Source organism: Perissodus microlepis, chromosome 22, assembly GCF_051167445.1.
Source record: "Perissodus microlepis isolate ML-2025 ecotype Zambia chromosome 22, ASM5116744v1, whole genome shotgun sequence".
NCBI classification, from domain to species: domain Eukaryota; kingdom Metazoa; phylum Chordata; class Actinopteri; order Cichliformes; family Cichlidae; genus Perissodus; species Perissodus microlepis.
The window spans coordinates 17,921,762-17,936,525 of NC_140481.1; the positions used below are offsets into that span (position 1 = coordinate 17,921,762).

General features: G+C 41.5%; 2 protein-coding genes across 4 annotated transcripts in view; both read right to left on the reverse strand.

Annotated features, from left to right (window-relative positions):
• znf704 (zinc finger protein 704) overlaps positions 1–9,291 on the reverse strand; it is a 51,221-nt gene extending 41,930 nt beyond the window's left edge. The window contains exons 1-2 of one of the 2 annotated variants that reach the window (XM_084919967.1): positions 8,344–9,291; positions 499–683 (exon numbers count right to left, since the gene is read on the reverse strand). In XM_084919967.1, the coding sequence (XP_084776093.1) occupies positions 499–683; positions 8,344–8,604 (446 nt within the window). In that variant the 5' untranslated portion in view covers positions 8,605–9,291. Of the gene's footprint in view, positions 1–498; positions 687–8,343 lie in introns of both variants that reach the window. The other variant, XM_084919966.1, reaches the window with a different exon arrangement.
• A 1,941-nt stretch (positions 9,292–11,232) lies between these two features.
• The window catches only part of pag1 (phosphoprotein membrane anchor with glycosphingolipid microdomains 1), a 60,519-nt gene continuing 56,987 nt past the window's right edge, over positions 11,233–14,764 (reverse strand). For both annotated transcript variants that reach the window (XM_084919969.1, XM_084919968.1), the window contains 2 exons: positions 14,479–14,538; positions 11,233–14,107 (listed from right to left, as the gene is read on the reverse strand). In XM_084919969.1, coding sequence (XP_084776095.1) covers positions 13,772–14,107; positions 14,479–14,538 — 396 coding nt within the window. In that variant the 3' untranslated portion in view covers positions 11,233–13,771. The remainder of the gene's footprint in view (positions 14,108–14,478; positions 14,539–14,764) is intronic.

Here is a 14,764-nt window from a genome sequence, read left to right on the forward strand (position 1 = left end):
CATGTTCTCAGACAGCTGTCTGCCCGAGATGACATCATCCACATTAACAGTAGAAAAAAAAACAAACAAACTGTTGAGTGTTTACATCAGTCTGAAGCCTGAACCTTTGGATTATATGGATTACTTGCACATACACATCTATGCAACTATATATCTATCTATTTATAATAAACACACACACACACACACACACACACACACACAACACTGTATGTTGGAAGAGTGTAGCATGTGTGAGGCCATATAATAAAATATTTATGTAATGGAGTAAAGCAGACTCTTGCCAAATTATCTTGTAAACTATGTGCTGCAAAAATGGCTTCGAGGATCAAATAAAATACAGGATGTCAGCCCACATAAGGTCTGTCCTATTTGTGAGATGACATATCTATGTCATAAACTTTTTGTGAACTTTGCCTGTACCACTCTAGCCAAGCTGCCTGCAGGATAGGAATCAGACTGTCACTGCTAGAGAATTTCACATATACACAGTCCTACCTGGCGTGGGGGACGTCAATGCTGGAGGAGACTACTTTGCGTTTCTGCTCCAGCAGGGACACCGATCGGGTGTCAGAGTCCCGGCTAACACGTTTTCCGTCCGTTGAACGCTGCTCCTCCGCTGGCTCTGGGCTCAGACAGCCGCCCTCCACCTTCTGGCCATCTGGAGCTCCGTTACTGGAGCTCTGCTGTAGAGAGGCGAAAAAAAGAAATAATTCAGTGCTTGTGCAGAAATACCACATAAATAAGTTGGAAGAAATGATGAAGTAGCAATCAGCTCCTTCAAATGGCCTCTTTTTTTATTCAACAAGGTCATAATGATAAATATTTTCTGCAATTCTGTTACTGGTGAAGAACACATCTACAGAATGAGTCCATTTCAATTTATTATTAAAGAGAGTAACCAAAAGTAAAAATAGACAGAAAATAAGGTCTGGGCATTGGCTGCCTCAAAACCTGGCAGCTAAAATTTGAATTTGAATGTTTACATTTCAAATGTGATAGAACACAGTCTAAATACGGTTTAAGAAAATTTCCACATTCTTGTGCCTAAAAAAAGTCTTTGCCAAAACACACTGGATAGAGTCAAAAATGAACAGTGGTCAGTTACAAAACCAGTCTATTATTCTTCCTGCAGACGTTTTGGAGGGATGAGGTTTTCCACAAAAAACTGCACCGTCATGAGCAAAAATATAATAAAACATTACATAATAGCACCACACTTGCTTTTAAAGTAATTTGTTTAAAAAAAAAAAAAAACTAAAAGAAAATTCATTTTTAAAAACAGCATCGTCTGTACTTTCACAAACACCATCAGGTTTTAGTGGAAGAAATGTGAGCAATTTATTGATAAGGCCAGAGAGAGAAAGAAGGGTTTGCATGTATGTATGTATCACAGCCACCTTATTAGGAACATCTGCTTAACTCCTTGGTAACACAAATATCTAGTCAACCAATCACATTTCAGCAAGTTGATGCATTTAGCCATGCAGACATGCTGAAGTTCAAACTGACCATGAGAATGGCGAGGAGAGGTCATTTAAGTAACTTTGAATGTGGCATGGTTGTTGGTGCCCAAAAGGCTGGGTGAGGATTTCAGAAACTGCTGATCTACTGGGATTTTTCCCCACATAACCATCTCTATGGTTTACAAAGAAAGGTCTTAAAAAGAGACAACATCCAGAAAACTGCCAGACCGGTTCAAGCAGACAGGACGCTGGTTACAACCAGTGTGTGCAGACGGTATGGTCAGAATTTGGCATAAACAACAGTAAAGTGTAAATCTGTCCTTACTAGGCCTTACTTGAAATTGATGGCCTTTCCAGCCAACCAAGTCTTTGGTCCCAGACATTTTTATACACAGAAAAAACCCTATCATTGTATTTTAAACAAATACATAGAGAGGAAGTATATTTCACTGGTTTCACTACATCATCACATTGGTTACTTATCTCCCATAGCCAAGCCTCAAACAGAGTGGTTTTGTCAGATATAAGAAGCAAGGGTTGGATCAGACTGAGAAACTTGGGGACACTGCACGGCGATATAAGATTTTTTTCATATCACGATATGTTTTTTTCATTTCAGGCGATAACGATATATATCACGATATAAGCCAAATAACTATATTTGTAAGATTTAAATGTGCCGTTGCTCACAAGTAAAATGTGAAATAATCAGCAGCTTGTTTTGATTTAAATATTTATTTCCCATAATAAGTTCAACAGGGTAGATGTACTTAAGGAACATGAGACTTTTTCAGATAAATAAAGGCAAATATTGCAAACTACACAAAAAGCAGCTGCTAAAGCGTTTAAGTTTCAAAATAGAACAAACAAAACAGACTACTAAATTGTCAATTCCACTTAGAAACAAAATATTAATTCTAAAAATAAATCTTAGTTTGTTTTATAGAAGAACAGACAAAATTGACTAACTTTTGTCAATATCAAATAAACTGAGAACTAAAAGGAAATTCTCAATCTCTCCTTGTTGTATAGCTTAGCTTTTCAAACAGTTTTAACAGGTACTTCAGTCTGACAAAAGCCGAATGACGAATTAGCGCTTCCAGTCAGAGATTGAGCATGCACTGGTTTATTGTATTTCCAGACTTGCTTTCGGCACAATTTACAGTGCGCGCTACTCTGTTTTTGTCAGACTTGAAATAGCCGAAATACCTTCACACTACGGAACTTCTATGGCTCTTCCGTTCGACAATCTCTCTGGCATTGGAACCATCATCTGTTTTCTCTTCGGTAACCTTCGGTCGCGCTATCGGTTGATTTTTCTCTAGTCGGCACACTCATTTCCTCCATTACCCGGGCAGCACGGCGGCTGGCTGCTTCCCAAACAAATACACATGTGCGGCTTGGCACTTGTGCTGTACGTAACAAGTCACGTGACGTGACGCTGTGGCTGTGATTGGTTCGGCTCTGCGCTAGTTAATTTGGATTGGCTGTTCTTTTCTTTTTTTTTAAGAGGACAAGAGCGGTGAGGTCTATCGCAATAGTTTAATTTTTCTATCGAGAAAAAGTTATTTCGCAATACATATCGTTATTGTTCTATCGCCCAGCTCTAGTTTTACTGTAAGACTACAGATTTCATAACGTAAACATTGTGTTTTATTAAATAATATTCAAACTATCAACAGAGACTATAAAATGTTGACTAATATCATAGTTCACGGAAGCCAAGGACCATTTTCCCATAGTCATCTTTTATGTACAGTCTATTGCCACAACCAAAGTAATGGTGTTTATTAATTAAATAAATCCTTAAAGGGTAATAAAAACAACTTTTTTTTTGTTATGGCAAAATAAAGTCTCAGATAAACTGCCTGTTTTATCTCACAGACATACTGATTCATCTTGCTACGATTCTGGCAACATTGCAGAAGCAATAAAAAAGCAGAATGAAGTTCAAGGTAGACTGGGGTAACCAGCAACAATGGCTTTCTTTGTTTCAGGGCTTCAGCCATTAAGGTGACCTGCTCTGGCAAGATAGTCGGATCAAAAAACAAGCGCAAATGCACCCACCAACACATACACACAGACACACAAATACACACACACCTCTGTTTGTAGCTAAAGCCACGGTGATCTTAGAAAAACACACTGAGAAAATGGCAAAACAAAAGCAGAGTGACACACACAGCTGCCCACACCGAGCGCTGAGGAGAATGGCATTCAGGCCAGTGTGTGTCTGTTCGTGTGTGTGAACTAGATCATTATCTTAAAGCAGTGCAACAGGATTAGTCTTTACTGTGGAAAAGTCAACACACACACACAGAATGCACACGCCCAACACACAACACCATTGATTTCGATTAATGAGACAGAAAAAAACGTGACGAATGGATATCAAATATCATTCATGATATAGTCTCGTCACAAAAAATGCCCAGTGCTGTGCAAAATACACAATGAAAACACAAACTTGAGTAAAACAACAAGATGGATTACACCGGCTGGGAGAAGATTAGGTGTTGTGTGTAAGATGAGTGTATTCCTCGGATAAAACCAACCGTAATTCCTTCCTTTCACCGGGCTTATGAATTATAGCGTTGCAGAGAGCCAGGAAATTGTGAATCATGCCAAATCGGTGGTGAAATGTGAGTCGCATATGTCAAAGCTGGTGTGTGTGTGTGTGTGTGTGTGTGTGTGTGTGTGTGCGTGAGTGAGTGCCTGTGCAGAGAACAAATACCCGGAGTATCCCTCCTCTCCTCATCTATCATTCTCGTTCTGTGTCCCACTCAAAGAGACACAAATTAAAACTCGTAACCTACTTACAGCAGTTTGTGAAGCGTAAAGATTCTTCTACCTGTGCAGGTCAAAGGTCATAATAAAGAATTTCAGTGGAAACCACGTCTGTTAGCTCATGTGGGTCTTTGTTGCTGGGAGGAATTTCTATTATGACTATTAAAAATAGTTCTGATAAAGACAGTTAATGGCTTACTCATAATCTCAGTTTTTCCAATATGGCATTCCTGGGCTGAACCACATCCTGACCACAAGTTTAAAAAAAAAATGCAAACAAACATTGACCTTTTTTTAAACACAATTTCATTCAAAAAAGTGCAGCAATATATTTTTGGGATGTTTTAAATATTAAATTAAGGGGGGAAAAGTGTATCATCCTCATACAAAAATATCCTGGCACATGGCAATAACATCACTTTTTTTTTAATTAAAATTAACTTACAATATGAATACTTTGTCAAAATGACCCTTTGGCATGGTGCCTGGTGAGTCAATCTAATCAGGCTGGGCCAAATATCCATGTGCCAAACTGTGGGCTATAGCTGCCTGTAGGGTGTTATGTACAAATTGAAAAATCTACATTTTAATTACACAGCCCAAGGTGTCTAACTAATTTAAAAATAAAAGACAGATTTTAATGACTGTGTTTAGTTTGATTATTTTAGCTGGGCTCCAAATGATCTCAGCTGGATGCACTGTATACATTAAGGTTTAGTTAATGGATGAAGTTATCACCTTTCTTATCCTTTTACTTATGATGTACTGGTTCCTTGACTTGAGAACATGTCGGTAACGCACAATAGCTTTAGCAGCTAAGGACGTTTGCTGGTGTCTCTTTTTTTATATTCAGAGTAGTACTGACACACACAATAGACTGTGTATGAAAAATGAAAGTCGCTTCAAGGTCTGAAAAGGGAAGCCAATGCAGAAGAGTCTAACCAATACGGGATTTTTAAGACCAATTTCGACAGACATTTGGTGATTAAAAAAAAATCTTATATTCTGATATTGCCAATATTTTTTTTTGTCAGACACACGAGACATACGCAGATTTCTCTAATATTTGTAATGTGTACTATTTATTTGTAACGTGTATTTACTCGCGTACACTCTGACCGACTCCACTCAGATCAGCTGGTTGTTGTGTAGGTAGTTCCAAACCCGGTTTCGGAACAGAAAAATTGTAGAGTGCCCTCTGGTGGACAAACTATGCATCATCAACACTCATAACATCAGTGAAGGGCGTTTCTCTGATTTCTTTTTCTTTTTTTTTTCCATCAGTCTTTATAAACGTCAATACTAAGAGTTCAATAAATAACTAATAATGGCTGAAAATATCGGCCCACCGATAAATCGGTCGGGCTCCACTTAAGCCTGCATTCTTTTCAATGGCCAGCAAGCTGCAAATTTTTCAAACTCTATAACTGCCCCAATGTGTGATCTCATTAACAGTTTCTTAATGAGTTTATGAGCTCCATCACTACTTTTAAAATCATACTGAATACATTAGTGTCAAAAAAAGAGGCTAAAACCGACTCACTGTGTACCTGTCGATCACAAGTTGTTAACCAGTGAGTGTGTGGTGTCCCTGATTCCACTTCTCATTTGTTACATCTTAATACCAAGATGATACCGGTGAAAATACTCAGCTCGAAGCTTCACAGCAGAACTTCACTAACCCGCCATCGCCATCTAAAATACAGTCTATAAAATGGACACAGCTGGAGAGCCTTATCAGTATAACAAGTGGATGTAACACCTTGTAGACATAGTCCATAGTCTAGTATGATCAATGTCAAACACTCAGAAGCAAATGATGGTAAATGAGCCTTTATGTACAAATTATTATTATTATTATCATTATTATATATTAGTAATACTTTTTTTTTGTAGATAGGTTACCACTTTATGTTTGGGTTTATGATTATTCCTGTGCCTGTGTGTAAACAGCAAGAATAACGTGTATATATAAACTCATAACCTTCCTTCACCCTCAAAGGATTACTCATCCATTTCCACATGGGCGCCAGCATCCAGACTGACTGTAGTTCCTGCTGATGTTGCTCAGCGAACCAATAAGCACAGCCAGCGACGGGCCCGCCTGAGATCACCGCCTTAGAACAAAGAGTCACAGCCTCTGTCAACAAGCTTGCTTCATTGACTCCCGCATCGGTGTGCAACAAACACAAACAACGACAGCTCCGGCCCAACAAGAAGTGAGTGAGATCTCTTTGTTAGCAGCTGGAGAAATCACCGTAACTTAGTTCTCACACAACACACATTTGCACAAAACAGCAAGTCAACAAGTGGCATCGCGCCCCCCCCCCCACTCCCGCCCCATGCAAAACAGGGACCATTCGTTCGCCATTCTGGGCACAGAGCCAAGCATCCAGATTCTTTGGAGCACGCCACCCGTTGCCAACCTGGGGGCGCCCACTTTGTCCACCATACAGCTGCTGCTGTTCAAACGGGGTGGCATGCTCTCACAAACAGCTCCTGTTCCAGGATTTAAAGCAGTCACATCTCACTCGTTAAAGATCCAAAACACACAACAGATGAAAATCACATTCATATTAGCGTCCTAATGCACACAAAAAGCAACACAGACACACACGCACATACAGAGCATACCCCTCCTCCTCATTTTATGGCTTGTTTTCGACATCAGCGGGAATTGAGTCGTGCTGAAAGAGAATTGACCATTGTGCTGACAGGAATACGCTCTCACCCTCAGCTGCACTACTCCAGCCTGCGCTGGGGACTGTAACAGAATTGTGCAACAGCTTTTGTGTTGATCACTGCATGCACAACTGCAAAACGGGAGACCTAAGTTCACACTGCATTTCCCATCACTCACAGATCTAACAAGTCCCCCCGAAGAGCGGGTTTATCTTTGGGAAGATCTGGCATCTGTTTGTAACGATTTAAATAACAGTTTACGAGATTTATGTGCATTTTCAGGCAGAAGAGTACAATTTACTGCTGCAGGAACTGTGACAGATCCACAAACTGTGGCTCAACATTTCAGCTTTGGTCATGGAAATAAGACTGAAGATTACAGCCTGCAAGTTTCTGCATCAACAACATGAAAACACACACACACACACACACACACACACACAAGAAATGCAATCAAAATCACAGCATCAAAAAAAGTTGTTATTCAGCCACAAGCATTCCTCAGTCATTCCCTCGCTATAAAAAGGATGAACACCATACCACCCCACCCCACCCCCCCCCACACACACACACACACTTCCCCTATGTTAGAAATAGTGTGCTCATCCAAGAGCTGAACTGGCCTTTTCTTCCTCGCACAATCTTTATTTGGGGCCACGTGACAGAAAAGCATTCAAGTTGGATTGCAAGGCAATCAGATCATCGCTTGTAAGGCCTACATCAGGACTGCAGATTTGGACACCGTCACAACTTACTATCTTGACTCTAATGCAACAAGAAGTGCGCGTGATCTCTTTTATAATAGCTCTTAAAACAATAACACCCTTGAGCAGAATGAGTGCACACAGAGACGATCGATTTTAAACTGTGTAATATGCATTAATATATGAATGAGAGAAAAACAACAACAACAAAAAACCTAAATGTAATTAAATCTTTAACCAAATGTGCAATTAAATGCCGGTTGCGCAGAATTATCTGTAAGAAATGTCACATTCACATACATATATGTATAAAATATAAGGCGGCGAGCATGCAAAAACCTCGGGCCGGTTATTTACATCAGTCTAAAACGCTGCAGTCAGAGCGTGTTTGTTTGCCTCATCTTACCCACCCACTAGCCCACATAAACATTGCGCAGGCCCCATCAAGCCCTTTGTCCTATATATCTGATGTCGCCAAATGTCATGACAGTCCGTTATATGCTTCAATATGCAAACGACTCATTATAGCAATAACAATATAATGCATTATTTTTAAATCCCAGCCGGTTAAATCTCCCGTCCGCGGCGGCGGGAACGGCGGCGGTGACACCGTTAAATCCGCTCCGTGCAGGAAGCGGTTAAACGCTGCAAAACACCGCACAACAACAACAGTGAAGCGTCGCCTGCCGGTCGGACCCACGTACCTTCAGGCTGGACTTGAGTGGTCCTTTGGCTGCGGTGTGGTTGAAGCCCGAGGCTATCTCCTCCTCGGAGAACTCCTTGAGGCTCCCGTCTTGCATGAGCACGGTGTAGACGCTTCGCCGGGCTCCCGCAGCCGACAAGTCTCTGTTTTCCTGCTTGACAGCCTGGACCACTCCTGTCACCGGGGCACCGTCCCCAGTCGGACTCGGCGCATAAACGCGGCTGCCGAGGACCGAGCGCTTCACCAGGCGCCTCGTGTGCATCTCTAAAAACTGTTTCACTGTATTCAAAGCCGGCGAGCCGGTAAAATTAAATCATTAACCGTCGAATTATAGCCGGTAAACAGCGTCGTGAAAAACACAAAACTGCAGCGGGTAGACTACGCGCTCCAACAGTCCTGACAAAATGTTAGAAAGGGGCAACATACTCGGAGGAGGGGGAAACTCCAAACAGCGTCCGGAATGCACCGCGCACAAGCACCCCGTAAAAAAAGAAACAAGAAACCGACCAGCTCTGAATTAGTAGCCGACGACTACGATTCATTCGCCGCTAAACAACCTCTACATCCAACCGGCTACCAATCTTCCTCCGTTCGACCTGTTTGTTTTCCTCTCTGCTCCCTGCGAGCTGAGGGGGCGGCGGGAAAACGCGGACTAATCGCCGTAGTCGTGAGCCGAGACGACACTTGTACACGATTAAGTAAAAATGGTGGCTAATACAGGGCAAACAGTTTGAGCATAGAGGCACGAGAGCCAGCACGTCGAATTTTTCCGCCCCACACGGCTCTGTACCCCGACACCTCGCCGTATGTGTTACAAAAGATTGAAATTTGACCGTTAACCGGCTCCGGTTCCAACTACTGCCGCATCCAGTCCGCCGTCATCTCAGACCGAGCGGGGACTCTACCGGCGGAATGCTGCCTGTAAACATGTGCGGTCCGGCGGCCACGGCGGTCTCTAATTGGTCGGCGCTGCACACGCCTCCACAAGCCCCCACCGCTCCTCTTCTCCTCCGAAAGAAGGTAATGCAACCGGGGAGGATGCTCCATTGAAAACAATGACGCAAGGAGAGATTGGAAGCGAGAAGGGAGGGGGTTATGGCAGAGGGAAGAAAGGAAAAAGGCGGGAATTTAGGCTGTGGAAGAGAGAAGATTTGGACCAGGCAGCAAAGCTTCATGCTTTAACCTACTTGTACAGCCTACTTTTCAGGTGCCGTGGGACCTCTGAATTACTATGATCTGGTTAAAAATAAATACATTAAATGAGCTGCACTGTTCTGCCTTTTTGCTTATAAAAACAACAGGTTATTTCCCTTTTTTTTAACATGCCAGTTTTGTTCTGGTAAAACTGGTTGTCGAACATAAGGTCCGGGGGCCATAATCGCCCTGGCAAAGACTTTAACCGGTCCCACAGTTTTAGAACAAATAAAGGAGGGTATAACTTTGGACTCTTAAATATATTTTCATAACTTTTACTGCTGTTTTGTTTTTTATAGATGGATAGATAGATACAGTGGCATTGTTTTTATCATTTTGCATCTTTATACCAGCACAGTGGATTTTACACCAAGTGCAAACTTTCACTTTGAATTCAAGGGGTTGCATTCATACATTTATTTTCAGATGCTCAAAAGTAACTGGAGAGTTAACCAAAGGACCTATGACATTGATGATGTGGCTACTGATAGAAGTAGCAGGATAAACAGCAGGATGTGAAGTATACAGGGCTACACTCTCTGGATAATGTCTCAAAGCATGCTGCAAAAGCAACCCAAAAGTTTCTCAAATCAAAGAAACTGGATATTGTCAGTCACCTAATCCCAGCCCAACAGAGCATGCTTTTCAGTCCCTGAAGAAAAAACTGAAACCAGAGAGAAACCCACAAACAAGCAAAGAGGCAATACAAATAAAAAATTGTGCTGTTGTATACTAATGGACCTAATAGTACAGAACATCGTAGAGCAGGGATGTCAAACTCATTTTACATACTGGATCATATAAAGTCCATTGTTATCTTAATTGGGCCTGACCAGTGAAACTTGCTTTTGAGTCAGTGCAAAGTAGTTGATTAAAATGATTATAATATAGTTAAAAGACCAAAATTTATGCTGTTCTTCGCATTTTCCAAAGATGTCAATAGGCCAGATTGGAGGCTTTGTTGGGTCAATTCTGACCCCTGGGCCTTATTTTTGACAACCCTGCAACAGAGCCAGAAAAGGAGGAAAAGGAGCAGAAGAAGCAGAAAGACACAAAGAACCGAAAGGGGAGCAGAGGAGGACAGGAAGGAGACAACAACAGGTGTGAGGACCCTTCGATTAAACAGCATTATCCTTATAGGAAGAAGGAAAAAAAATACTTTACATACTTAGGGATGAATTTATATCATCATCATGTATCATAAATACATTTTAATTTTCCAAGGATAGACAGCGCCCTCCATAACGTTTTAGAACTGTAAGAAAAAAGTCAGCAGGGTCTTATTAAACACTTGTGCCCAGGGGTCTCTAACTTGATGACCGGGGTAGTCCCCTTCCTTCAAATAATCTTAAAGCCGCCTCAGAGGGCTGTTAACCCTCATATAGCTGGCATCACGTACTAAATGAGACATTTAAAAGTGTGATTTCACAAGCTATCGCTCTCTGAGAACCAAAAAAGTCACGGGATAAATCTCTCTCTTTTGAAAAGAAAGTTCAGTTTGATAAATCAAGTGTGCCAGCACGCTGATTCATCGTAATTATCACCCAGCGTGGCAGAGAAAATACACCAAAGAATGTTATCACAGAAACAAATGACCTAATTAATGTCAAACGTTAATGTTTTTGGAAACTCTTACCCAGCGTACAATCCTTCTACAAGACATCGCCCCGGAGAATTAAAAGACAAAATGGCACCATTTATTATACTTATATATTTAATAGAACAATTCGTGTCATAAAATATTTACATGCACAGAATGGAAATTGGACAGAGTGGAGTGACAGATGTGGCTATAACCGCCAAACCAGGCTTTGCCCTTTGATCAAAGGCGGGTGTCACCATAGAGTTGTCTGATGGTCGTGAGTGGGAGGAGGGGGAGGAGAAGGGAGGGGGCGGGGGGCAAATCATCTCATTTAGTGAAGGTGCTTCTCCACTCCCCCCCAATCCCTATAAGGAAATATGTGTTTATCTGACCAACAGCTTGAGAGAATAATTTTTTGGTGCAAGTAAGCATCTATTAGCGGTGTGTTTAAGTTTTGTGCTGATTAGATTTGGCACTAACACACCCCCCACTTTGGCAGATCGTCCTTCCTAGTCAAAAAGAAAACAACAAAACTGATAATTAAAGACGTTTTTCTCATAAAATACTGGGAGGTGGGTGTGTGTGTGTGTGGGGGGGGAGTGGCATTTAAAATCCTCTTTCACAGTAGCAACACTGGGAGATACAACAGCATTTCAAATGTATATAATTTATTAATCCGATAGCAGTCAGAGCAGGCCGGCCGCATTTGTGCGAAACCACGGGCGAGCCAGCATGTCTAATGAAACACAAACCCGAAGCTGGAGATACTGTAACGCTGTAATATTCTGATGTGGGTGGAAACAGATGACACCGATTTTTTCTGCAAAGAGGTTACATACTGTAGCAATGATAAAAATAATAACGATGACAAAAAAAAATATTTACAGCACAAAGCAGAGGCAGTATTCATTTAAAAATAAACAGTAACGAGGCAATCTCTTTTTTGTGTTTAATAAAAGTACCACAGGTTTCTTAATATGCATGTACCAAAAGGAGCTGTACCATATGTCTGGCATTTAAATGGATATTCTCAGATATGAAACGCCATCAACTTTGAGTTAAAATAACATGAAAACATGGTTGAAGTTGCTTTTTTTTTTTCTTAAAACAAGTCATACAATCAGTGCTTTTAATCTTATTTTAAAACTATATGACTCTGGACATTGTACAAATAACTAAAAGCTCACATTAAATTTCCAGCGAGTAACAGTTGATTAAAATACTCCTCTAACTACAAGCCTCGATTGGCACTGTCGTCAGTTCAAGCTACATAGAGACAGGCATGGTTTCCTGTATTTAAAAGGAAAAAAGAAGCGTTAGATGTTGAAAAGTGTGCAGCGATGTTAACTGCTTTCGATAATCTGTACTTGTGCTTTAATGCCGACAGAAGACTGTACCAAGAATAGACTCAAGGAAACATACAAAGTATACTAATACAAGCTCGTCGCGTCATTTCATCACAACATGTCATCTGAACTTGTTTGACCAAAGTGTGCAAAATGACAATATACACTGACACATTCATTTTTCTTTCTTTCTTTCACTTTTTTTGTTGTTTTTTTAAAAACAATGAACTCTTTAAATGCTCTGGGGGGAACACGTACCTAACTGCCACAATCCTCGCAACTCATTTTCATTTAGTATCTCAGTAAAAACGCTAGAAATTTAATTTTTTTTTATAAATGCCTATTCGCTTTTTTCTCTCACAGACATACTTTAACATTTCACAATTACACAACAATAATCGTCTTCAAATAAATATGAAATTCACAAAAAAACCCTTTGACATTGACTGTAGCTCTTCTAAAAGAACAACAAAAAAAAAGCTTTAAAAACGTGTTGCGACACTTCCCTTCTCCCTTCACTCCTCGTTTTCCGTTTTTTTGGCTCTCCACAGATGACTAGCGTCAACCTGCGACACGCTAAGCCCACACATATGCACCGTGCAGTCTGAGCAATGACACGTGTGCGCGGCAGGGAATTCATCAGCTGTGTTAAATGGTGAAAATCTACTGAATGCAACCTCTGTCTCTGCTAACCGTTTGGCAGCAAAACTGAGAGGGGTGGGAGAAACCTAATTTCTTGTGGAGAATGCACAGTGGAGGTGTTGCCGACCTGACAGGAAAAAAGCCTAAAAATACACCACCTGACACCTCAATAAAACATGACACTGAGTCACTCGGAAGAAACTAGAAAGACTAGCAGCTGCAGAGGGAGCACACAAATAATATAACCTTCACGTGTGTAAGTGCATGAATTTCACCATCACTTTATGGCACTGAATTACTTTTTTCTTTTTTTTAGATAGTGTTGTTAGCTAACTATTAAAATGCTGCATGAGTGTTGCGATTGGATATTTATTTGGTAGTTTAACTATTGAATATTTTTCTTCCACAATCAAGTGTTGTTAAGGCCCACCAGTACCGATGACATTCATCATGATTGATGAACTAAAGGAGTCAAGTTTGGATATGATAAACCGTACCCAGGCTGTAAGGAGGATGCTCGTGCACGGCTGGGTGGATGCTGCGGCGAGCTGTTTTCTGTTCACAAGTCATGCGCCCAAAGCATCCTTGATAGCAAGCTTAAAGCACTGCAGCGAAGTCTGTTAGATGCATCCAGGCGATATGAGGAGGGGAGCGGGGACGACGACTTAAAGGCGGGACATTTCTGGGCCCAGACCCAGCTCTCCGACGCTTTCATAGTCGGGCTCCGCCTTGCCCACGTCTGACCCCTCGGCTCGGTGCTCATCCTCTGAGCTATTAGTCTTTGGGATGCGGATGGTTTCGTAGCCTGGGTCTGTGCTGTCGGCGGGGCCGGGCTCATCGGGTTGGCTGTAGATATCTCGAACGGTGGCGTAGAGGTCACCGGAGGAGGAGGCCGGGACCAGACCTTTAATCTCCGCTATGCTGCTGTAGTCGTGCTCTTTGTCCTCCTCGTTAACAGCGTCGTCACAGTTTGTTTTGTTGACTGTGGAGTACACCGCTGACTGAAAGGCACAGAGAGAGAGAGAGAGAAAGACAAAAATGACACAAACCGTTAACCACAATCGTGTTGTTTTTCTTCTTCTTCTTTAGTTGGGTTATTACTCATCTAATATCACTAAAAAAGCTGCGCGTCAAAAACGGCACAACAGTGGAGATAATAAGATTGTTAAAACACTGACGCATTCATACTCAAGGACCCCTGCTACGTCCCCCCCCAAGCACATTGTGTGATGTTATCTGACTATTTTTCCACTGTGTTCTATTTTTTTTTTTCTCGGGTGCTTGGAGCATTTGCATTCGCATAGCAGAGGAGCTGCTGTCTCGGGACCGGAGACGTCAGTTTTGGGAATAAGGGAATTTAACACACACTTACCTCATTGTCTGACAGAACGTGGTTGTCGAACTTCGGCGCAGGAGACGGAGGGGAGTGTAACTGGAGGAGAAAAGAACAAAAAAAACAAAAAGAGCATTTAGATATGGGAGTCGGTGTATAAAAGGAAAAGACTGAAGTTTTAAGAGCTTCCACGGTTGCTTAAATCACCCAACAGCGGCCGTTAAAAGAATCTGAAGGTATGTTACACATTTTCATTTTCAGGAATTTAGATGCAATCCGGTTGTAAAAAAACTCATTTTAATATATATCAAAGCAAGGCAAACCC